At 32.1% G+C, this 27,798-nt stretch overlaps 1 protein-coding gene across 1 annotated transcript in view; it reads right to left on the minus strand.

The window, feature by feature from the left end:
- The window catches only part of CTNNA3 (catenin alpha 3), a 1,489,877-nt gene that overhangs the window by 481,137 nt on the left and 980,942 nt on the right, over positions 1–27,798 (minus strand). The window contains exon 12 of the mRNA XM_023520113.1: positions 18,810–18,966. Within this exon, the coding sequence (XP_023375881.1) occupies positions 18,810–18,966 (157 nt within the window). The remainder of the gene's footprint in view (positions 1–18,809; positions 18,967–27,798) is intronic.

Consider the following 27,798-nt stretch of genomic DNA (forward strand, 5'->3'; position numbering starts at 1 on the left):
GGAATGGCTTTTAGTAGGTCCTCTGGAGTGAGAGTTTCCTGATTAGAATGCAGTTGTGAATTCTTGATTAAATAAATGAGTGTTCCTACAGTGTAGCATAAACCACTCAGACTTACATCACAATGTTTAAACTGAAGTATTTCAAATTAAATTGTAGACATCATAATAATAAAAATATAAAAATATCTAATAAATTACCATGTATGAGTAACTGGCACATGGAAAGAGGTCATATGAGTCATCATAGGGACTAAAGTTTTTGTTTTTTGTTTTTTTTTAACTAGCTATACAAAGTGAAAAGGAGAAAGTGAAAAGCCTAGGGTGAAGTAGGGGGAAAGACAGAGTTAAAAAGATCTAATAAATAGCTAAAACATTTTACATGTGAATAAATGACCTATAAAAATAATTTCTTTAGGTATGTCAAGGGAGGGAGAGTAGCTAGAGACTAATGGAGTTGGGCCATTGAGAAACAAAGGGCATGTTCAAAGGAGAAGAGGAGAGAGATCTAGCTCATTTTGATTTATACAAGAAAAATGAATTTGATCTTAAGAGCAAATGAGATAGAGATATTGCATAAAAGAGTGTTATGATAGTAAGATGTTCTAGATTGTATTGACAAACCAAGACAGATCACTCATCAGAAGTGACTGGTGCCTAATCAAGAGTTTGAAAAATTCCAGAGGTCCGATTATCAAAGTTTTGCTCCAAAGCTATTAACCTCCTATCTTTATAAATAATCAATGAGACACAGCAAAGGCAATTATCAACTCATCTCTTGTCCATATATGGTTCATAGGAGGGTTTTGTTTATTTTTTTCAAAATATTCATTGGATGAAAATATGTTAAGAATTAACTGAAGGACAAATACTGAAGTATCCCATTGATTCTGAAGATGTACTAGAAGAAGATTCAAGAATGACCAACTCGAGAGTTATAAAAATTATAAAGAGAAAAAAAATAAAGGCATAAAGAGTTAAAAATAATTACACATGCTATTTCTTCTTGATACTCTGCAACTTTATACACATGCTAAAATGACACTTTTGACATGAAGTCTTTCCCCTTTTACTCTTTCATAATATTTTATGTACACTTATAAAAATTAACGAGAATTTTGTTGTACTGTGGTTCATTAACACACATGATTGGATACTTTAGGTAGTAACCAGAGTCTCTGAACCATTAAATTCTTCACTAGTGACTGGCAATTATAGGAGGCTGGGGCAAGAAATTATAAAAATCAGACATAGGCCATCATCACCTACGGGCCCAACTAGGAAGGAAAAATTTAGCCAAAGGCCTTTTATTTATTGATAAATACACAGAACATTCTGTGGACATAAAAAATGCTCATTTTCATTTCTTGAGTAAACAGCCTTGGTGAGAGCATTTGATTGTCAGCATAGAATAAAACAAATTTATTTTGATAGTTTTTATCAAGTGAGAATTAGAAAATAGATAACCCTGTTGTTTCCCATGTTGATATGGATAAATAAACATATTCCAATTCTGGTCTATTTTTTGTGCTTCACTTTGTGAAGTCTATTTCTTGACTTTGGAAACAATTATAACTTCTGACCTTTATCATTTAACATCTTAATTTGATATATTTTATAATATTTTAGGAATTTCTGCTATTTCTTATACTAGAATATAAGTTATATAGTTCTTACTCATATCATTTTGCACACAGAAAGTACATCATATTTGTTTGATATCTATTTCAAGTCTGTAACACACAAGTTCAGAAAATGTGATAGAAATGATACACATGTAGGTACACAATGTAATCAACATATAAGCTTATTTTTTTTATGATATTATATATGTTAAAAATATAAACCTAAAGAAGAATTTATATAAATTCATGAACTATAGATTAGTGATTTATTATTGAGGAAATGAGATTTTTAGAATATATTTTTAGTATCATTAGGGCAAGTCTCAAATGTCAGTTGCCTCATATAAATTAAATTTCTCCGTCTATTTGAACTCAGGCAGCATGGTCAGGGAAAATAAAATTTAAGCAAAATAGCACTTCCTAGTGGAAGTATGTGGTAGTTCCCATGTTTTCTTTTCCTGGAAGTATATGTGTAGTTCCCATGTTCTCTTTCCCTTGCCCCTTTGCATGAGGAAGCCTGTATGAAGACAGGCCCCATTGGTATGTGTCTCTGAATAAGTACCACATGCACACACCCCGTGCTGGCTTACAGCAAACAATGAACACATGATATAGTAAGAAATAAACCTTTTCATTTTAAGCTGCTGTCATGGTTCATTATTTACTACCAATACATGACTTAGCTTGTCCTGCCTGATACAATTCCCCAAATATTATAATGCTGATATTTTGAAATTTCTCCAAGGCCTCAAGCAAAGGGCTATATAGGTAACAGAAAAAGGATATGATTAAAGAGCTATTGCAGGACCTTGGATATCTAGATACTTCAACCATAGTCATTCCACTTTTAGCTATTTTATATAGATCCTTCTGCTGCTTTCCATCCTTCCCCCAACACAGACACACACACACACACACACACACACACACACACACACACACACACACACACACTGTATACCACTATTGCCAAGAATAATCCTTTAATTCCTATTTTAGACAGAATACTAAATTGCACACCATAGTTTTGCCTTATAATAGCTTCATCCTTTTTTCCATACATATTTGATAAGGACCTACTGCATACAAAATTGGATTACAGGGTTTTGTGGGGGAAATAAGTAAAAGGTTGCAATTCCTCTTCTCCAGGACTGTAGGTTCTACTGTAAAAGTTTATGAAATTTTGTTAAAATTTCCTTTAAATAGGGTAGAAGAAGCCAGTTAACTTCTCTTTAATATATTTATTTATTCTCAGGAGAACACATGGGATTAAATTTAATAACCGTTTAATTATTAAAATTAATCTGCTCAGAAAGAAAGCTACGTAATTTCCCCATGGGAAATAAACACCATCTTTGCTCTCCTACTTAGTCTTCTTTATTTAGGAACACTTTTTGCTTGCTCTCTTCATAAATAGACATCGTTAATTGGATTTTAAGGCAAAACTTGTCACTTTGTATCCCCAAAGAGACAAAAAGAGTTACAACAGGATTTCGAATGGCAGTCTAATTTTGTTACAAGTAGAGTAATTAAAAGAGTTAGAAAAAGTTCTCTCCTTTATAAGACTGATGCCTATGTGAACCACAAAGGCCTACAGATAACCCTCATTCTTCCGTCCCTAGCTACTGTAACATGAGCAGTTTTGAAACTGACAGACAACTGAAAATTCCCTCCTTTAGGCAAAGGGCTGAAAACAGTATGAATGTTATCTAAATAATGTATGGTATAAGAAACATAAAAAATAAAAGGCATATGAAACATTTCAATTAAAAAATCCAAGCATGGTATCATCACAAAGAAAGAGATTCTTAATTTTGCTACTTCTATATAAGAGATGAACACAAATAATTGCAAGATAGTATGTAATAAGTACCGTGAGGAGCCACAATGTTGTTTTCTTTATTCTGAGTGCTCTTTTTCTTCTTCCTCATTTTAGTCTTTTGAGAGGCTTCCAGCCATCAAGGCCCACTTCAAATTCTACTTTTTCTTTCTTTTTTTTTTTTTTTTTTTTTTTTTGGAAATGTTCCCTAATCAATCCACCAGGAGTCATTCCTATCCTCTCTCTCTGGTCATATTGGCCTCACTACAACATAGTTAGCCTTTAATGGTTCACCAGTTGTTTTACATGTATTAGTCTCCTCTCCCCAAACACAAATTGATCTGTTAATTAGCACTGGCTCTGAAACTGCGAACCCTTTTTCTCTACCTTTTTCAATGTTTCCCACAAGGAAATCATGACTGTACTAAATATCTTATAAACCCCTGTATGTTATCCATTTCTGCATAATTCCTTTCATCTCTTAATCTAGTAACCCAACTGAAGAATTTACCCTTAATGTAGGAAGCATGGTTCATAGTGAATTCACCATCTCTTTTGTTGTATATAATTATAAGTTGGTTAAATTTCTATTCTGGAAGTTTGTTGAAATTTAACAATTGTTGATAATAATCACCAATGTTTTTCTCATTTTTGAAAACTGGAAACACATTTCCCTTCTTCAGTTTTCTAGCACTATTGCTATTCCCTATGGTTCTGTGAAAATTACTAAAGTAGTCCTACATCAACATTTGCCAGTTTCCTCAGAATCCTGGGATGTGATATGTCTAGCCTAGAGGCTTCATGCAATTTAAAGCAGTCAGGTACTTTTATTATACCACCAATTGAGCTTTGATCCTCTTAACTATGTTTGTTATATCCCTTCTAGTTTAAAGATCATTTTCACTGATAGAAAAGGCAGAAGCGAAACAGGAGTTGAATGGTTGTGTGATTTTTTTTTTCCACTCTCATCTGAATTCTTACCATCTGGGCTAAGCAGTTGGGCTTATCCATTCCTTGTTCTTTGACATGGAAAGGGGGTTTTATGACTTGTATGAAAAAGGAATTGAAAACTACCGTGAACATACCAAATTGTACTAAAAAGTACACACTGTCTTTAGGGAAGTATCATGAGAATATTACTAATTGCTAGATCAAATTTTAAAGGCTAAAGAGACAGAAATGAGGCAAAAAGACAAATTAGTCATCTGGAACAATTAAAAGATCAATGGCAACATAATTATAAAACAGGAAGCTAATATTTTAACCAAAGCATATTTCCTCCTTCAATTAATAATAATTCAGTGTGCTGCTCTATATAAAATATCTTTATAATTTCAGTTTCATTTCTTTTGTAAAACTACAGTGAAAGACAGACCAAAAAGATGAATGGTTTGCAACAAAGGCAATGAAATGGCAAGAGTCTTTAATAGTCTTTAACTTTAGATTAAAAGACACATGCAGATTGAAAGTAACAGGATATAAAAAGATATATCATGAAAATGGAAATTAAAAAAAAAAAAAAAACCTGGGGGAGCAATACTAATACCAGCCAAAATAGACTTTAAAACAAAGGCTATAACAAGAGACAAAGAAAGATCCAGTAATCTCACTTCTGGATATTTATTCGAAGAAAACTAAAACACTACTTTAAAAGGAGATGCACATTCATATGTCCATTGTAGCATTATTTACAATAGCCAAGGTATGGACGCAACTTGGGTGTCCATCAATGGAAGAATAAATAAAGAAGAGGTGGTACATATATACAATGGACTATTAGTCATAAAAAACCATAAATGAATGAATAAATAAAATCTTACCATCTGCAACAACGTGGATAGACATAATGGGTATTGCGCTGAGTGGAGTAAGACAAAGACAAAGTCAGACAAAGACAAAGAAAAATAATTGAGAAGTACAAATTTCTAGTTCCGGAATAGTCATGTGGATGTAATATATAGTAGCATAAGGAATATAGTGAATAATATTGCAATAACTATGTACGGTGTCAGATGGGTTAATCACTTTGTAAGTTGTATAAATGTCCAATTACTATTTTGTACACCTGAAACTAATATAATATCGTTTCAACTGTAATTGAAAAATAAAAATATATTATTAAAAAATCTATGCCTATACATATAGCTTTTTGTTCTGAGGGTCAGTTCCCAAATTTATGTGATTCAATGGTATTTTATATTCTTCCTGTAAAAAAGTGTCACTAAGATTTGTGATATTTTATAACCTGTGGTCACTAAGTAAAAAAAGTAGATTTGTGATATTTTATAACCTCTGTTTAGCTACCTAACACATTATTCTTAGCCCTGTTTGTTAAATAATATTTCTGACAACAAAATCTTCTCAGTTTTAATTAATTTTACTTAAAAAGCACAAGAGAAAAATAAGTAACCTGCACAAAATATTCCTTTATATTTTTAGAGGGGAAAATGACAAACTTTCCATGGAATCGCAATAAATATGTACTTCCTTATAACTTCTTACATATATCACTAGCTAATAAACAACTTTTATTTACTACTTAAAACTATGATAATTAAAAGCACCCAGCTAGGTAACATTAAAAATGTGGCAAAAGTACAGGATTTTTATTTTCTTCACTGATATTTTTCCAAAGGCACATTAAGGCTTTCTCCTCTACTGTTACTACAATCATTTAGGTTTTTGTCATAAAATGTTTGAAAGACATATAAATCCCACATTTCATACCACTTATTAGTAACTAATTAAGTAAAAAAAAAATTAAGTTCAGTGACTACGATCAAAATAAAAAACATAAATTTTGCATTAGGAAATAAAGATTTTGGCATATAAAACTTTAGCATTACAGAAAATAAATTTTATCTTTTACCTTGGTGAAAGGTGTAGAGTGATCATTCTGTACAATTATACAGTTAGGCAAAGCTTGATTTGGAAATACTTTATCAACAAGAAAATCACCTTGCATAGTTATGCTTAATTTTTGAAGTTGCCTAGAATAGTTATGCTACATATACACTCTGGCTTCATCCTAAATCCTGTGAAGGCTCTAAAATGTAAATGGAGTAAATTCTACCCTTTATCACTTAGAGGTTACTCCTATGGAAATCAAACAAGACTTTATTAAATACAACAGATTTAATTAAACAAATGTTTATTAGGTATCTGCAGTATACCATATACTATAAGGCACTGCAATAAAGTAAAAATCTTAAAATCTACACACATTCACAGTTCTGGGGTGCTTTTCTTTCTCTGACTTCCTTTTTTACAAATCTGATGTTTTGAGTGGTTTTTTTTTTTCACATTTAAATTATTATCTAGAATCTCAGTAACTTCTGGTGAGAGGGAAGAGTCTAATTTTACCACCCAAATCATATTTAGTCTGACTCAAATAGACATTTATTTTGCTTTATTATGATTATACAAAATTATCCAGTTGTGTCTGCATGGACAACCAAGGAGTTATAGAGAAAGGGACTTGAGCTTTTGTTAATTATTTGACTCAAAAGCTGAATAATTAAAAAACCTAAAGTTAAGCTTAAGAGGAAGGTATATCTATCACTCTAATGCAATAAAATTCCAAACGAAAAAACTCAATTATTGTCTAAACATAGACTCCATATTCTGACATCTAAAAAATAGGTAGACACTAATTTGAGAAGGAAAATAAGTTTTAATAGGGAAAAGTAGGTTGACCTGACTAGAGGGTACTTAAAAGTAAAATCATTATTATTTATTGTCTTAGAGAATTTAAGCAATCCAGAAATTCTCTATGATAGCTTTCTGTATATTAAAAGTGATTATACTAACCAAATTCATTAAAGGTAAAGCAACAAATTAGTAAATATCTATGAAACTTTTACAATTCTTAGAATAAATGGTTACACACATACTAATAATAGTATTTCTTTAAAAAAAAATTAAAAGCTTGTACCAAGGTAACATGTACACACACAGGCACACACACACACACACACACACTATGGAACAGCTATTACTACCATATAAATATTGATGCATAAAAATTATAAATTCATTTATTTAAATAGTGGCAGTAAAAATATATATCATGTTTTTTAAAAAGTATTTTAATTAATACAGTCACTACATATTTTTTGCTAATTATGATAGATAGAAGCTAATAAAACCATAACTGAGGTATAATTTTAGAATAAGTTTCCATAATTTAAATATTTCTATAATATATTAAATTATTTAGATTGCAATCATGGCACCCACTAGTGCTTTCATCCCCCAAAGAAAAGTCTTAGTAGATTCCTCCCTCTCTGGCAGCTGCTTTAAATTTAGTAAGTGGGTATCCCTTAGTTATGATCCAGGTGTTGGATCTTTAGGACAAGCGAGTCTGTGTGTGAGCCATTTAAGAATGGATTCTCCATTTCCTACAGTTCTATGGTTCTCTTGGACTTAATCCCTGTTGGTTTTCAAAACCAGACATTTCAGGGGGTCTTGTCTTTCCGGTGCTGGATACAAGAGTTGGAGTACCCAATGCTGGGCATAATTTTTTTCCTCCTTGAGAAAGAGTTCTGTATTTTTTTGATCACTCTTGGGTGTGGGTCACCCTCCCTGAGATGGGATCCCAGGCAAGCCTATATCTCTGCCTCTCCTATCCATCTCCATGTGTCTCTTTTATCTTTGTTGTAGAGGTACTATTCATCTAGCTCTCAGGTCTTTTGCGAGTAAGATTCTATATATAGTTCTAAATGTGTTCTATCCATGGGAAGAATTAAGTTCAGGGTCTTGCTCCACTGCCATGTTGAACCTGACCTGCCTCAAATGATCATTTAACAGATATCACACTTGTATTATGAAAACCTGAAATTTCAAAGCAACCGATTCTCTACAAATAAATTTGTAATATAAAGAGAAAACAAGCACTCATAAAATTATCTATAAATGGATGTAAATTGTTCACTTATTTTTAAATCCTTGCTAATTATATATTTTAAAACTATTATGGAGAACCAGATTGAACTTTGATTATTGTATCTTTTATTATTATAAAGATGAAATTAGAGTGACCAGTGACCATGGATTATGCATTGGATCTTCTTTGAATTAAATCCTTTAAGTCCTTACAATGAACTCCTAAATGCCAATATAAAGGAGTGTTTGCAAATTTAAGTAAAAATAAAACCTGATGTGGTTTCAAAGATGAGCTATCACACAATTCTTTTGCTGGTAGAAAGATAGCCTTGGTGTCTTTCCTAACATAAACTATTTTACCACATTGTAATTGGCATCTGAGGGCTTATTTCGTCATTAAACCATAGATAGCTTGTGAATAAGTCCAATGCCTCTTCTTCACCATTGTATCTCCAGGATAAATACAAATTATTGGCAGACACAATAAATAGTAAACTATTAATATCAAAGTGTTCATTGCGCACTTGCTTTCAGAACACTAATTTCTTCTTTATTTACTATCAAGATTGCTATAAAGATGGTAGCACAGAATGTCATTTGAATCTTGTGGCCATGCTCCTGTGGAAAACTTTTCAGCTTTAGGTTTGAGTTTTCATATATCCAATGTAGAAGATTCTACTGCCTGAGGCAGGCTCTGATTATTTTGATGCCTTAGATCTCCTAATCCAATAGAAGCAAAATGTCTGTCACGCAGATTTGCTCATCAGGAGGCAAGGGCTTTCATCAAAATCCTTAGTAAAGAGAAAATTGTAAAACCTAGGAAAGGTTACACAAGGGACTTCAATTATACATGTAATAACAAGTATGACAAAAGCTTCATGGTAAAATTAAACTGTTTTATTCTATACACTAGTCTTCTATAGATGCTTGAATTATTTCACAATAAAATATATATTTTTTAAAACTAGCCATTCTTTCTCCACCCTCACCTACAAAACAAGAGTAAAAAGTGGCATAAAGGTTCACAAAATATTATTTCATCAGATTTTGATCCCAGGTGATAAAGGTTTAGGTATTTTTCACCTTCATAAAGCATTTTCTTAAACTGTATTACTAAGATTCACAATTAAGTTAAAGAATACTGGATAATCACCATTATTTGGTAAGTTTTAGGTGCTGATAGAGTTATCCCGAGATCACTCTGTTACCCCAGGCACACAACCAACCACACTGTTGATTGTACCTTGAGATTTACTTCTCCTATTCACTATAACTCTTTAATTATAAAAGTTTAAGAGAAGCAGAAATTATAACATAATACAATATAGAAAATAATCTACTTAAGCAATCATGAATGCTATTTTTCATCAAATTTTGTTCTAATATTATTTTTAAAGAATAAAGCATTACAAATAAAATTTAAGTACCATACGTACTCTTTCTCAGTCCCATCCAACTTCCTCCCTCTTCAGAGCTAATCGCCCTTATATATTTGTTACATATGACATTTATGGCATCCTACTGTTCATACTGCTCTAAAACTTGCTAAGATACTCAACATTACTTTTAAAAATCTGTCCTATTAACATGTGAAACAAATTTAATTGTTTTAACTATTATATTTGTTATTTATTCATTCTCATTGATGGATGCTTATATTATTTCCATATTTCACTATTTAAAAAAATCATAACAAATATACTTGTACAGCCCTCTTTATCAATATGTGCTCGTTTCTTCATTATATATAGAAAGATATTTGTGGCAAAATAATCCAGATACCATACATTGCTATTTTGTTTTTCAAAGAGATTATAAAAATTTACAGCCTCCAAAACAGCATATAAAATTTACCATTTTACTACATTTTATCTAATATTGGGCATTATCATAATTATTTAATATCTTGATATCTGGTACCTATATACCAGATTTTTAAAGATAATTCTTAAGTTATTTTGATGAACTATAATGTAATAACTATTGGGATAGGTTTAATGAAGGTAGCTTCTTTAAAGGAATTTATCTTTCTCATACCTAATTTAAATTTTAATAATGTCCTGCCAATGATATTAATAATAATGGTTATCTTTTACTGGGCCACTTCAAATGTCCTAGATACTGTTCAAAACATTTTAAATACATCATTTCATTTAATTCTTTCTATCATGTAATAATGGCTCTGAGAGTGCAGGGAATTTTGTCTGTTCTAGTTTTGTCTGTTCTACTGACTGTTCTAGCACCAGGATTTAAAACGGATTGTCACCTACTAGGTGCTCAGTAAATTATTTGTTAAATAAATGAGTAAATGTATCTTAGTTCTTTCAGGCTGCTATAACAAGATAACACACGCTGAGTAGCATAAAACAACTGAAATTTATTGTTCACTGTTTTGGAGGCTGGGAAGTCCAAGATCAAGGCACCAGCACTGTTGCATTAATGATAGCCTTCTTCCTGTGTTTTTACTGTGCCTTCTTACTGTGTCTTTATATAGTAGAAGGCACTGGGGACCTCTGAAGGGTCTCTTTTATAAGAACACTAATACCATTTATGAGGACTCCCCCTTCATGATCTAAGCACCTTTCCAAAGGCCCCACTTTCTAATACTTTCACATTAGACATTAGAATTTCAAAATATGAATGGAGGGGGGGCACAAACACTTAAACTATAGCAAAATGATATAATTATTAACATTTTAGAGGAGGGCATTTAGTGAGTCAATGTTTAATTTATTTCCCAAAGATGACAGAACTGGTAGGAAATAGCAGAATTTTGAATCTTTAGCATTCTTACCCTCTAAACAGATTCTTCTCTTTATGTGTTTCCCATAGATTCTAGAGATAGAATTCATTGTCTTGATGTGTTATCTATGAGTTCCTTATAAAATTTTAATAAGAATGATATATGCTTTTGTGAGAATGTAATTCTTAGCTGCATTTTCCAAATATACATAAATTGTTCACAGCACAATCTCTGGAGCCATTTTGTAAGCAGAGATTTCTATTGTTTGTTAAAATTTCCCAGGATGTTATCAAAATCCCTAAGTCTATGCCAACATAAACTTGGAAGCTCAGATACATGACTTCATACTTTCAGATCTTGCATCTGTACCCACACGGGGAACAAGTGGCATAATTCTTTCTAGGTCCAGAGGAGGATCTTTGGAGAGCAGTGGGTAGGGACCTGCTTGTCCTGCTAAAAACCTTCCTCTCTAGCTAAAGTCTTTGGATTTTCAGAATTCTCAGAAGCATGCATTGGACTCATTAGTAGATGGGAGACTATTGTATGGCAAGGAGAAACTTTCTAGTCTCTCATCTAATCGATAAAATGTCCCACAGGTTTCACCATATTAAGGATTTTTATTCATTATTAATTAGATTACACTGACTAAATGCATATGCTTAAAGGTGAGACACTGACCAGCAATAATTAAATACAAATGAAATTATGAGACTCTCTTCGATTCTTTGTTTTTGTCAGAAGTTCCTCTCAAGACTATGGCAAATAATATGGTTATTAATACTGTGCAGACATTCACTGAGACAATTTAAAACATTTTTTATTAAAAGTCTGTTCTATGATTCACAGCCTTTGTAAGTATATAACTAGTGCATCTACAAAATTTAGAAAATATTTATTATCTTTTTATACAAGACTAAACTATAAGCCCTTAGTGCTATTTATTTTATCAGTAAGATTATTGACGATTACCCAAGCTTTATCTTAAAGTTCTAGTAAAAATTCTCAAATCTGATTTTGACAAAGCCAAAAAAGTCTCTAATTATGGCTCTTCTCAAGACCTAATTCATAATGTTCAAACAATAGTCCTGCAGTGTACCTATTGTTCATGCAAATGAAAGCATCTTGAGTGAACTTGCCTGTTAGTACATGAAATGTTGAGTGATAAATTCCAGTTCACATGCCCAAACTACTCTTCAGTCATGTAAGTACAGGCAGTAATTCAAAACATAATTACCCATAGAGCAACAATGGATTGCTTTAGGGGAGCATATTCAATCATTTTTGAATGCATACTTTCTCCCTGTCTTTCCATGACTTATGTAAAGCTGTCTGTATAATTTCTCTGCAATCTCCACGATGATCACTGAGCCATATACCACCACATTAAAATGTAAATGTAATTACAGAGGACCCAGAAAAAAAACCCTTATAACCATAACAGTGCCCTCTCTTGACTTTAGCCAATGGCACACAAGATCCTGGCTGCAAGTCATCACTGGAATACCTTGATGAACAGCTGCTTTTCTTGGTAAATGGATACCTGGATTATTCAAACTAAACTGAGTTTCAGTTATCAAACTGGCTCTCACTTCATTTTTCTATTGTTATATCTTGGGTGTACCAGTTTTACATTTTGATATTTTTGAGGTAGGGTAAAGATAGTGAGGGAACACCTGCTTTATATTGGGTTTATTTTATTTTCACTTCCAAGAGCAATTGAATCATTATTTAGCACTACACTACCTACTTCTATAAAAATGTTTTTCAGGATCTGGAGTTAATGTTCTGAAAATTGACGTAGTCTATGACACTGTTATGTAAAATTTTAGGTGATTTACATTTTTCTACAAATGTTCCAGGCTGTATATAATGGTGCCTGTCAACTTTTTGAGCTCAGTACCAATGTAGATTTAGGTTTCTGTTCCTGTAATACTGGACAACTTGCTGTCCTTCAAACACCAAATGTACTTTCACATGCTTTTATCTTTCTGGGATGCCATTCCAATTTCTTCAAGGTTCAATTTACTAATTCAATTGAACTACTATCTCTTTAAAAATGCTTCCCTTGGTATTTAAGGAACAGCATTTTGTTTATGTGAGTACTATAATTCTGTACATTCTATAGCTTGTGAGTTCTTTGAGAGCAAACATTGTGCTTTTTTCTTCTTTACATCATCTTCCATTTCCAAGTATATTGCTTGCATGTAGTTGATATTCAATACACTTATAAAAATTCACTTTTGCAGAATATGATCTCAAATCTCAATTTTAAGAATGTATTTATATTGAAACACTTTATGTCTTGGTGCCTATAAGCAATTAAAATGTTAAGTAGGTATGTTGAAAAGGTATGTAAGTGATGTATGATGACAGATAATCAGTTATAATTATATCATATAATTCTACCTATACATAAGTATATACTATACTGGTCATCTTTTTTCCCAACAGCTATTCCATAAACATTTTACTGGGATTGAACAGTGTATGGTTTGTGTGTAATTAATTTAAAATTTTGACATTGTTAATATTATTATGTATTTATTCAGTATTATTATAACAAATTAAAATTTTATTTTCATTTTTATTTTCTAGTTTCCTTTCTTTTTTTTGTCAAATGATTCAGGTATAACTGTTTAGAAGCCAAAGATTATGTTCATCACAATGTCATGAACACAGAGGCCTGTGTTAGTGCATTTTTGATGGCAGAGTTATCTTTGTGTCACTAAATCAAGGTCACAGAATATTGAAATAATTAATGATTAAAATTATTTGTCGTAATATAAAGATGTAAAAAATATTTATTATATAGGTAAGTACATTTAATACAAGCATAATACATAACCTCTCCCCCCATATTAGTCTTGCAAATATTAAATAAAAAGGCTCCTAGTAAGTAGGTTCAGTTAGAAAGAAAGATTATATGGCAATTCAAGTAAGATATAATAGTTTGAACTGGAGTGAGAGCAGTGGAGATAGAGGAAAGTGGACGTGATGAAGAGAAATTTAGGATATGGAATAAAGGAGATCTGAAAACATCTTTCAATAATTTTATTCACTGAGAATCAATATGATGTCATCTTTAAAATAAAAATACCTTTTACAGTAAGGGAAAAGCAGTTCTAATTCTAATCAATAAATGGTCGGTCAATCTCTCTTTTAGAAAATTTCAAACCATGTCAGTGGCTTTCTCCATTCCTCATGTGATCCCCTTTCCCCAGTAATTCCTATTATCAATGCTCTCTTGCAACTTGTTTCTTCCACTAACTTTTATTCATTATTCAATCTCTAATAACATTTGTAGACTTTCACACTTAAATTTGTGCAATGAATATTTAATAAATGAAGGAACAAATAAATGAAAGACAGGTTATATCTTCACCAACCCTCACATTTAATCAGTTCTTAGTAATTGTCCAATAGATCCTTAAATCAATGGTCCAAGTCATTCCCTCTTCTATTTAAATTTACTTCTAAATTCAGTTCCTTGAGATTATTGCTCACTGTGAGTCAGATAATGCAATGGTTCAAAAAGCTGATGCATGTGTTATTATGTTTTCTAGATTTGCATCTTAAACAGAGATCTTAAATGCTTTTATAGTCCTACATGAATAACTAATACTGGGGATTTCAGGCACCATGGAAGGCTGAAAAGACAGAGCTCAAATCTCATCATATCTTCTTTCTATAAAATAACAGACCCTGATTTGATCAAAGAAACTTCAGACCAATGACTTTCCAAAAAGTGTTTTGTTATATGTATTTTTAGAGAGTGATAAAAAGCATAGTGAATGATGTTGGAATAAGCCCTGTAGTCAGTGATGGGACAAAAAGTTTGGATACCTACTTTTAGAAAATTTTTTCTAATTCGTTGTGACATAACACTGACATGAATAACATTACACCCACAAAAAAGCCTTTTTTGGACAAATAAATGGCAGAGGACTTAAGCAAACATCTTTTTTGTTTGAGGAAGTAAGTTTTAGTTCACCATTTCATTTTATTTTTACACATAAAATTTAAAAATATATAATTAGATGAGTTGGCTATAGTCCTTATGATTTTCAAAAAGTAACTAATTGCACATGTTTAAAGTTTTCTATATATAGCAGAAAACAAAATAACCCCAAAATAGCTTGTGAAAATTGTATTTTAATTTATGTGTTATGAGAAATTTAGTAATTATATTATCATACAATTTTAAAATAAACAATGAAATTTCTATATTTGAAATTGCAATAGATAAGTGAAAGATATTTGGTGTTAAAGATATCCTTATTTCAAGAGTTACTAAACAATATTAGATAATCTAACCTCTCTAAAATATGTTTATAAGGCAAACATTTTATTAATGTGATTTCTATCTTTGCTAATGACAATAAAATAATAGTTTAAAGTCTAAAAATACTTTTTCACTAATTTTAGGCTTTAATTTTTGTTCGTATTTTAATGTGGAGAACTGATGTTCTTAGAATTCACAAATTTTCTCAACTGACTCAGGAAAAAGTGGGAATCTTTTTGTGACCCCTCTTTTTTATCTTATTTAAAAAAAAAGAATTGAGTATTGCTATTGACTACTGGGAAAATAAAAGGCCAAGAAATAGATGAAATGTTTATAAAAAATTTAAAAACATAATATTCTCTAGGTAATTCATAATTCAGATACTCTGTGAACTAACTTGTCAGTTGTTCCACTTGGCAACAGTATGACCAGAAGTCTGAGAATATAAACAACATAGTCTACAAGATCATTATAAAGTAATACCAGAGAAGTCATATACTGCTGATTACATATGCAACTTATTCTAAAAAAATCTACCCCGCCCAAAAACCACCAGATTGTCACAGCCCCATAACAGCAATTTGAACCATGATTAGCCATCTGAAAAAAAGGTAAACCCACCCATGGTTGACCAGTGATCTTGAACTTCGGACTTTTAGCCTGGCACTAAAAAGATGTATGGGGCAAGCTAGATTCTTTCTTATGACTAGGAAGATCCTAAGAGAAGATGCCATTATCTATGGGAACAGATGTTGTGAATGTATGATGTAACAAAAAAAGTATCACTGGAGCTCATGCTAAACAAATACAAGGTAAGTTTTTGAAGGCACAGAAACCTGGGAAAGTAGTGGATGCCACTCAGTGTTTGGAGCAAACATATTTTGTTCTCCACTCAACAGCCATTTCCTCTTCTTTTCCTTCTGATAAATACTTTGATTTTGTTTGTACAGTAATTAGTCAGAAACATTGAATTATGACTGGTCTAAACCTAGTGGTCTGCTAGAATCTATACTGTCTTACAAGAACTGTTTTATGCCTTTTTTCCCAGTTTGAGTTCAATGGCATCACATTGGTAGCTTGAAACCTGTCAATGTGGGAGTATTTATGCTACAGAAAGCAGCAAGTGTTACAAATTAGGATTACCATTCGCTCTAGTCCCTAGTCCATTTTTAACCATTTATCAACACTTTAAGTCCATTGAGGAAATCATATTTCCTTTTGCCACTGATTGATCTAGGAGTAGGTATAGGACCAAGTTCTGACCTATGACAAGTGTTAGAAAGTCTTATGGAAGACTTCTGGGAAAGATTTCTTCCTTTTAAGCTCAAGCTAATAAGCCACCTTGCCTTCCTGCTTTAGGTGGTATTGTGTAATGTTTTGAGATGTAATGCTTTGAGATGCAACCATGAGGGAAGGTCAATAGAATCCAGAGATGTTTACGTAGGTCATTAATAACCTTAAATGACTAGAGAGCATCCAAAGGGCCGGAAAGTAGAAACAGTCCACCCTAGTATAGAAAATAATGAGCTCATTGTCTGTAGACAATTTAAAAACAATTATGAAACACATTAAATATTAATCCACTTTTGATTACTACCCTGTACTGACAATTCTAAACAATGCTAGTGATAAGATATTCCTCCTCACATACCTAGACTTCTCCTATCCATGTTCTCTGGTATGCTGTGACTAGTAAGTCCAGAACCAACTATCTTAAACATCTAGTTACATGAGATAATTAAAGGTTTCTATTCTTTAAGAAACTTTCATATGAATTTTCTGTTATGTGCAAGCAAAATATTCTGAAGTACTAAAGTTGTTAACAGAAAGTAGCAGACTCAGAAAGTTTCTAGGTCAGGTTAATCTAGTACTCAAAGGAAAAACCATAGTTCCTGCTCTGAAGACCCATGGAGTTCCTTAGATATCAGGCCTGCTCAGATCAAAGTATCCAAGACCTGGACATTTATGGTTTCTGTTCTTATGTGTCCAGGAGAGTCTCCTTATTATGTCATCAGTAAACCTATAATAAAGTGCTTTTACATCAAGCATTATGAGAAGACTTCTTTGCATCATAACCAAAAGAACTAACTATAACAACAGAACCTAGCATTGAACGACTAAATTATAAGCAACTACCCCAATATAAGAAATTGATTAGATTCACATTGCAAAATCTATACTAAGATGACAGTGAATAGACAAAAATATGCATGTTTATAATAGTTAAAATTACAATTTAGCTAAACACTAACAAAAGGAAAACAGATGAATCATTTTTTTGAAGATTATACAATGATGTGAGAAAATTCAGCCAAACATTTTGTGTAAAAAGGCAATTTATATACGTTATATATACACATATAAATTATTTGTCCTTTTACACATGTTTGGCGAAATTTATACTTAGGCATGTATATAAAATTTATATATTATATATCATGACTCGATTACTTAAAAATATAAATTTATAGATAAATGTTGGATGAAATAAATTAGATACTCTACAGAAATAAAACAATTTTAAAATAACTAGCACACTTTTTTTCATTAATAATGCATGAAAATATACTAAGGAACTATTGTTTAGGATGAGAATGTACACATATATGAAACCAATGAATTCAAGTTAGAAAAAAGTACATCAGGAAACTTTCAAAAGATAAAATTATATTAAAAATTCATGAGAATTTGCACTTTATAACAAAGGATATTATTACATTCCAAGAAAAAGCTCTCTCAAAAAAAAGAGAAAAATATATAATTTAAGGAGAAGCTTAATTTTTATGAGAAAAAAAAAGATGAAAAAGTATTTAGTTCTGTGCTGTTACAACAGTATAATCAAAACCTGAGTTATATATCTGAAGATATGACTTTATGAGAGTAATTTCCCAATCCCATGGGATGCCATTCTAATCTGTGATGAGAGAGAATCATCTAGGCTTCACATGGGATCTCGAGCTTCTCTATTACTGATATAGTTAGATGTTTAGATATTTTTATTTGATTTTTTAGATCACTGCTATTCAAATACATATACTGGTAGTTGAAGTACACATTGTATCTCAAATCAATAGAGTTTTCCCGTTAGTACATATATTTTCTTCTGAGTGAAGAAAAATTTGGTTGGAAGAGAAGTGCAGGAAAATGAAAAGATATAAGTATATTAAGGAAGGAAAAAAATGGTGATTTATTTGAAAAGCCAGGAAATGCCTAAGATTTTCAGCTACTATTTTCAATTGTGCTTTGTCCAGGAATAGGAGTTTCTTTTAGAGAGACAATGTAAATTATTAAGATGTAACGCTTATAAATCATGAGGCTTATTATCCTAGAATAGATCATATAAAACAGTACTTTGCAATAATGTCTTGTTATATTTTATAAAATTAATAATATTCAGTATTATTGTGTTTCAGAAAATTTACTAGAGCAAATATATAAACTAAAAGATCAAAAACATACCAGATACAGCAAGGAAGTCATCAATACTTGTAATGTCATCTACAGCTTCTGTGAGGACGTGGATATGATTCTCCCATGTGTGCTTGTACATTTCCATGGTTTTTTTGACCACTTGACTTTTGGGTCGTGCAGCCAAAGCAAGTGCAGCATTAATAATCTGTAAAGATTTAGAATGTTCACATAGTGATTTCTTTGGGAATAGTTACCATGGTCCAGGTGACAGTTACTCTTAAAAAAAAACAAAAATTAGACACATTCATCTTCAACAACAGGAAAAATGGTAGAATGTCCTCATGTATAACTCCCTTTTTGCTTTTTGGTAATAATTTCATTTTGTTTTTTTGACAAGATTTTAACTAACTGTAGAACTATTTATTGAGTGCCAATGCACTAAGAACTACGAGATTCAAAGATAATTGGTATCTGCCTTTAAGGAGCTTGTATATTACTCAGCGGAATGGGCAACATATAACCATAACTCAGTTCAGAATGCAATATATGCCATAAGTACAGATAATGGTTAATAGGCTTTAGAGAGTAATGGAGAAATGATTGTAGTATTGACAGAAAAGGAGAGGTAGGAAAGTTAGGGTTATAGAGGCAGACATGTGTGATTCTTTTGAAGGAAAGTATTGATGAGGGGGTATTAGATTTCTTATCACAGATGTTGACTTTGAAAGGCTCTTGGCTCCTCCGACGTGTTACATAGTGGATAATAATAGAACTGTAATTAGAGTTCCTAAAAAAAGTAGTTATCATTCATTTGTTCATTTGTTCATGCACTGAAACAAAATTTTAGTATGTAGCAGCAATGGATCAAATTCTGCACTGGATACTGACATCACAGCCTATAACACAGTAGGGCATCAAAACCCTGCAACTGCAACATACCGGTGATTCTAAGAGGTTAGACTATATCAGGATCACCACCTAGAGGGCTGTGAAAACACAGATGCCTGAGCCACATCCTGGAGTTTCTGATTCAGTTGATGCCCTGGGGCCTGAGAATTTGCCTTTCTAACAAGTTCTTGGTGGGGCTCTCACTCTGAGAATCCCTAAAATATATAATAAATATGATAGCACAAGGGCTATTGTAAAGGGAAGTACAAGATTCCCTATAATACATGGGAAAGATACCCAGCTCTATAAGGAAAAATGCCCAAAAGTACTAAAATCTGAAAAATATGCAGAAATTTGTATAAGGTGATACTCTTTTGGGGAGAGGCAATAACACATGCAATACCATAGAAGTGAGATAAAGCCTAAGCCCACGCCTGGGAAATACTCAGCAGAGAGGAAATAGTTATAGAGTTGGAAGAAAATCAAAGGAGACAATGGGAAGAAGGAGGAGAAAAACACCTTTGGCAAGTACCCACAAAGTGGGAGTGATAAAGATGAGAAAATAAATCATCAAGAAGGAGGTAGAAAACTAAGGTATTAAGATTCAAGATGAGAAAGAAAAATTTTTCAAAAGGTCAAATGTAGGAGAATTAAAAATGGCTTTCGAATTTGGAAAACAGGAGTCACTGGTATAACAGAATGTTGGACACAGGACTCAGAATTCACCAACATATCATGGAAACAATAAAAAGAACCTTTTCCTACTAAGTAGCCTAAAGGCTACACCTTACTTAAATGACTTCCAACAAATTATTAAAGGTAGAGGAGGGGAAAATTTGTGGCTTGAAAATATGTTGATATTCTCTTCTTTATTTCTTTTTTATGAAAGAAAAGCACATTAAATTTTCAGAAAACACATTACTTTTAGAAATAACTACTGTACAGTATTCTTTGACTTCAGTTTTAGAGTTTTATTAACCTATTAACTTACAATGTATGTTTGTGTATATTGCAAGGTTCTGGTCTCTGGTGTTTCATTGTTCCTGCAATTGGACAACTGTGTACACATGTGGTTGTGCTGAAATTATGCCTTCACAGAGAGGCATACTTTTAAAGGAGTATTGGTGCAGAACCCTCAGTGGGAATATGGAGTCACAAATATAAGACAAGCTGTATTTGTAAAGAACATTTTCAGTTCTGTTGCTGATCCAATTTATCTGATTCAACACTGCACACTATAAGAAAATTTTATCTAACTCGACTCTCCTGATATTTAGCTTAAATCTAAAAGCAGACAAAATTCAGAAGATATGATAGCTCTCTTTAAGACAAAAAAAAAAATCTTCATCCCAATGTCACACTCTTAGCCTTTTTGCTATATATCTAGAGGCAAATAAATAAATAAACAAATAAATAAGACCATTCTTAAATCCTCTTCATGCTAACTAAACGTAACTAAAATGTTGCTTTCTTTGGCATTTTTCTTTAGATTATAGTTGAGATATGTACATGTGTGAATCATCCTTGACCCTGTGAATCACCAAATCAGTCATTGCACTTTTGAACTTCAAGACCTTATTATATCTTAACAGGACTATGTTAATAGCCTTCTAAATAGTTTCCTATTTCCAGTCCTTACCAACTCCAAGCCATTCTCCTTACCACAGAACATTTCTTTTTCAAATGAAGAAGTAGTATCCATCCTTGTTGATAACTTTTGATAGAATCTCAGTTGATGAAAAGTAAAATCAAAATTTATTTTCATTAATTCACAGACTAAAAACATCCACAGGCCAGCTCTTACCTACACTTTACTCTGCTATATAACCTCCCTCATTTTTAGCCTATGTTCCAGCCATCCTATCTTCAGCTCCATTTCCTGATCATGTCATGTATCTTTATACCTCTATGACTTTGCTTTCACAACTGAATTTGCCTTAATGCCCTTGCTCCAGTCCTTTCCCGGCTCTGGTTCATCCAAGGAAACATTTCTTATCTCTAACAAACCTGTTGAAATGTCACTGCATACTGTGAAAACTGTCCTATTCTCTATAACCAGGAAATTGAATTATCTTCTATGTTTAAAAGTGCTTTGTCCTTTTAACTATATAGTAGTTATCACACTGCATGATTGTTTATACATATCTGCTCCATATGAACCTCTTCAAAGGAGGATCTTTGTCTTATTCATCTTTGCTTCCTGGTCTACTAAGCATGTTAATAATAGTTACTGCTATATTCATAAGAGTCCATAAACTACACTATTCTACTTATAGTCCACTCTGAGAAGATACCCACAGGGAGCTAAGTTTGGTATCATTTTCTCTCTTTACAACATACATTGTAAGTTAATAGGTTAATAGGTCATAGGCTGGCACCCAACTGAAGGATAGGCAATCTGTGGGTTGACCAAAGATTGGTTATGAGCATGATGTAAAAGGTGGAGCTGTCCAAATTTCTCCTAAAATTTTGAACTGGAATTTATAGAGAAACAGCAATGGAAACTAAAGCTGAAAATATAAGTAGAGAGAAGCTAGCTAGTAAAATCAGAATGAGAGGGGGCTGGTAGAGTTAAGACCATGTAAGAACAAGAACATAACAAAGTTGAAAGAAAGAAGAGACTGAGTAGATTGAAGTTATGAAGTAAAGGGGGAAAAAAAACCACTATAGAATAAAATAATCCAATGGATTAAAAGAGAAAAATGAAGAAAATATATAAAGGGAGTCAAAAGCACCAACAGAAAGAAAACAGTACTCTGAGAACAAAAGAGAACTGGGAGTTGACTCATTTTGACAGCCTCCTGTTTTGGGTTAAAGTCCACAGAAAAATTAACAAAAGCAATAATAATAAATACTAACACTCAAAGTTCATACTTTGAGCTAGACACTGTTCCAAGCGCTTTCAATTTATCAACCCATCTAATTTTTTTAATTCATCTAATTTTTACAACTCAGTGAGGTAGGTGTTATCATTATCCCCATTTTTAAAACAAGATCATCCAGCTATTAAGTGAAAGAACTGTCCATCTGACTCAAGTTCATGCTCTGAACTGTCACACTATACTATCTCTTATAATGTCCTATAATTTCTGATTCCATGAGTGAGTCTATAGTCCTTAAAACCAAAGGAGCCTACTGAAGAAAACATTACAATGCCTAGAATGTATATATACGTACATATATACATACATATATATATGTGTGTGTGTATATGCACATACATATATATACACACATATATATATGTACGTGTGTATATATATACATATATATGTATATATATATATAGTGTGTATGTTTGTGTTTGTCTGTTAAAATGCACATAACTAAATATGACCACTTAAACCATTTATAAGTTTAAAATTCAGTGGCATGGAATACATTTACATTGTTATGCAAACATTATCACTATTCATCTTCATTTTCCCCAAATGAAACTCTAAGCTTTAGATCCATTTTGAGTTAATATTTATATGTAGTGTAAGGTACGTCCAACTTCATTCTTTTGTATGTTGATATCCAGTTTTCCTAGTACTATTTGTTGAAAAGACTGTCCTTTATGCATTAAAAGGTCTTGGCACCCTTCTCAAAAATCATTTTACCAAGTATGCAAAGATTTATTTCTAGGCTATTCTATTCTATTCCATTGATTTATAAGTCTATAAGTTTGTTTTTATGCCAGTATCATACTAATTTGATTACTGTCATTTGTAACAATTTTTGAAATTAGGAAATGTGAGTCTTCCAACTTTATTCTTTTTTAATATTGTTTTAGCTATTTAAGATCTCTTGAGATTCAATATAAATTTTAGAATGTGTTTGTTCTATACTTGCAAAATCATTGTTGGGATTTTGATAGGAATTGCACTGAATCTACAGATTGCTTTGGGTAGTATTGCCATCTTACTAAGTCTTACAATCCATGAACATAGAATGTCTTTCCATTTGTCTTTCCATTTATTTAAGTCTTCTTTAATTTATTTAAGCAATTTTTCAGTGTACAAGTTATTTTCTTCCTGGTTTAATTTTATCCTAAACATTGTATTCTCTGTTATGCTATTGTAAGTAAAACTGTTCTCTTATTTTTCTCTTCAGGTTGCTTAATGTATAAGAACACAACTTATTTTTGGTATGTTGAGTTGGTATTCCATAATTTTGCCAACTTCCTCAAAACTTCACTTATTAGCTTTAACAGTTGTGTAACCCTTATGGTTTTCTAAAATATGTCTTGTCATTAGTAATAATGTCTTGTAAACAGTAACAATTTTATTTCTTCTTTCTTATATGAGTAATAAAAAGGATTTGTGGTTTTTGTTGTTGTTGTTGTTGGATTTTGTCAAGCAGGTAGGAAGCGTAAAGGAGTTGAGCAGGGTTATAGGAGAAGAATAGGGAGCCCCAGGGACCTGCTGAGGCTTCTTGTCAGCACCTTTATTTTTCTATATGGCTTCTGCTATTCCGATGACATTTCCTGCCCGTGCTCACTGATAAAGGCTGTGCTTGATGCTTATTCTCCTTCTGACTGATCTTCATTTCTCTTTCCCCACAGAGGCCTATTCAAACTAGCTCCTGTTAGACTTTGTGCATAGGGTTATCTGGCACTTCTGGAAAAAGTCAGCTTAGTCTCATCAGATCCCATTCTATCTTCTTTAGGCTTCCTACCCTTCCTACTGGTACATGTGGCCAAGGCCTCTGCATGCCTTCGTCTATGTTCCCTCCATTTTTTGATATTAAATTACATGGAGTATTTTTATTACATCTTGTTTTCATTTGTTGCGGGAAACTTTCAAACATCTATTACAATCTTTAAGAATTTCAGACTGTCTCAAGGTTTTCTTTGTTTCCCTCCTGGCATAAAAAGTTCATATATCAGGGCCTCTCACTTATACAGGGACCATATAAGACCCTAGAAGGCCCAAGAAATGTGTTCACATAGTCATTTGTTCAAGTAAATTTACCATACTTATTTTGGGATCCAACTAAGGGAAGCTGAGTTGGATATACATTTAGTTTAGTTTATCTGGCTAATTTTGAAAGGTTTACAGTCACTTCCATATATGCCTTTTACTACCTTCATACTAGTGGTGCTGACATGATATTGTGATAGAACTTGTATCTCTGCTAATTGTGTGCTCACTCTTTCCTCAAACCTTCATACATAAACTATGTTAAACAGAGACTGAATCATCTTCCTAGTTTCTCTATAGGAAGTGATATTACAAAATAAATTGTTGTTATTCAAGATGTAATTAATAGTGTGCTACAGAAAAAAAAAGTAAAGAAGGAAAGAAGAATAAAAGGAAGAAAGAAGAAGAAAGAATAAAAGGATAAGAAAAAAGAAAAGCAAAGATAGAAAAAGTTCTCATGGATATATGTCTGGCAGATAATACTACAAATGGATCATTTGTCTATATTTTGTAATATTTTGTATTCGTCGACATTTTAAAATTAGTAACTAGTTACTTATTTTTGCATTCTAAATACTTACTTTCTCTTAAAAAAAAAAAAAGGTCCTCAAAACTATATAAACTTTAAGCGCCACACAGCCTAGTATGCCACAGCCAAACCATGTATTTTTGTAAAAAGCTACTTATTGTCTGAAATGATAAAAAGAACACAGATTCCACTGCTATATTTCATCTGAACTCTGTCTTGATAGCAAGGTGTTGATCTTGTTTCCTTAGAGAAAAAAGCACTATCAGATAAAGACTTTTTAAAAAATTTTACAATATTTAATCCTTTGTGGAGAAAAGCTAATCCTTCCCTCCCCATCCCCCATCTTTTGGTGTATCTATTTTTTTTTAACTTCCAAATTATTTCTAAAATTTTGTTGCTAATAGCAAAGTAGTATAGTAATCATAGGACTAATATTATTAAGAACTTATAATAGCCAGGTATGGTTTCTAAGTACTCGATTTGCATTAACATGTTTAATCCAAAGAGGATGGCCCTGTTCCCATTTTACTGATGAGACAATGAAGGCACAAAGAGATTGAATAATTTGTGCAAAGTTGTAGAAGGAACTCTAGATTGGAAGTCAAGGGGCTAAGTTTGAATTTTACTTTGCTTCAAACTGATTTTATGGCCACAGAAGAGTCATATTAACTCTCCCAAGACTCATTTCCCCAGAAGTTAACAGGTATGTGTGCCCTAGAGGTGGAGTAGGGGCAATGTTTGACTTAGCTAATCTCTCAAGTTCCTTCAGATTTGACCATACAGATTTTTTAAATTGTTATTAAATTTATTGGTGTGACATTAGTTAAGATTATGTAAATTTCAAGTATATAATTCTTTAATATATCATCTGTATATTGTATTGTGTGCTCATCACCCAAAGTTTAGTCTTCTTTTGTCACCATATATTTGACCCCCTTTACTCTTCAATTCCCTCTCCCACCCTCCTTCCTCTCTTGGTAATCACCATACTGTCATCTATACCAAACTAAAAAGCTTCTGCACAACAAAGAAACCATTGACAAAACAAAAAGGCAACCAACAGAATGAGGAAAGATATTTGCAATCAATACCTCCAATAAGGGGCTAATATCCAAAACATAGAAAGAACTCATATAACTCAACAATAACAAAAAACAAACAATCCAATTAAAAATGAACAGAGAATCTGAACAGATGCTTCCCAAGAAGACATACACATGGCCAATAGATATATAAAAAGATATTCAACTTCACTAGCTGTAAGGAAACATATAGATTTAATGTTATCATGTAATATATACTTCTCTTGAAAGATTTCTGAAAACAATTACTTAAGAAATGAAAAAATCCATGTAATTTAATTTTTCCTCAGAGATATTTCAATATTGGCATTGATACAAATAATCTTAAAAAATTCTTAGTTAATATAACAAAAGCACTTTGCGGATTAAAAAGATGAGTTATGTGTAAGTACCTATAGGTCTGATTACCTCAGTGTCATAGCATGTAGAGAAAAATTAAAATTACTAGATATATGATAACTCAAATGCATCTAAGCTAGTATGTGAGGAGAATTTATATGACATCTACTTAAGTCGGTCGCTCAGTAATAATTTTGAAATTGTAGCAGCCATGGTAATGACATCAAATTCTATGTTCCAATTCTGTGCATTCTTTTCCTGGTTGCTTAGATGTTCTACTACTAAATGTTTTTCACTTTCTGTGCTGGTTTTTCCATATTTCCTTAGTTTTGATAAACTTTTCTTTTTTGTCTTCTCTCATATTATACTTCATTTGTAGAAAATTATCCTTTTTAAAATTAAGCCAGGGCTTAACTTGGCCTAAAGCCCTGAAATATTTGATACCTGTTTTGACTTTCCATACTCACATCTTTATGTTAAATGATAAAGGTATTCAGGACTGGCGAGGCGGGGCAGGTGTTGAGGAGACATAATCTGTCATGGGCTCCCACAGTTTTATAGACAATTAGACTGCCTTTGACTTTAGCCTCAAAGGTTGTAATCTCCTTACTCCAGGAAGGGGATGATCCCTGCATGATGAGATTACTCACTAAAACTTCTCATGAGAAGTTGCCTTTGCATACACATATAAGAAACCAAAATAACCTACTCAAGAGGTTAAGCTAATTTTTTAAAATAAGAAGGGGCAAAGCTGATTTCTGGGAGTATGTGGTATTGAAAGACATATATATTTCTTTTACATATTCTAGTATGAGCTTTCATATATCTTCATACATACTGCTAGAAAAGAAGAAAAATTCAACCTAAGATTATTTAAGTTATGGAAAATGAAATACACAGGAAAATAATGCTTCCCAGAAGGTCTGTAAAAGGTAATCATTTCAGATGAAAATCAAACTATTTTTCTGTTTTCTATACTAATTATTAAGACAGGACAACCTATCAAATAAATAAATGAGCAAGGAAAAGAACATCAAATGAATTGTTTGGCATAATATAACAAAATCGCCAATAAGTAGGTTTTGTAGACAAGTGAAAATGGAATTTGGGGTCAGATTTCACATTTTAATCCAGCTTCATTAATATTAGTTTTGTGTGGTTTTAGACAAATTGCTTATTCTCTAAGCCTCAATTTTCTTCTCTGTAATGGTTATAAAAATGCTTATTTCAAAGGTAGTTGGCAGAATTTAATTAGATTAGCTAAATAAAACAACTAATACTAACCCAGGACAGAT

Source organism: Pteropus vampyrus, unplaced genomic scaffold (genome assembly GCF_000151845.1).
Source record: "Pteropus vampyrus isolate Shadow unplaced genomic scaffold, Pvam_2.0 Scaffold249, whole genome shotgun sequence".
NCBI classification, from domain to species: Eukaryota; Metazoa; Chordata; class Mammalia; order Chiroptera; family Pteropodidae; genus Pteropus; species Pteropus vampyrus.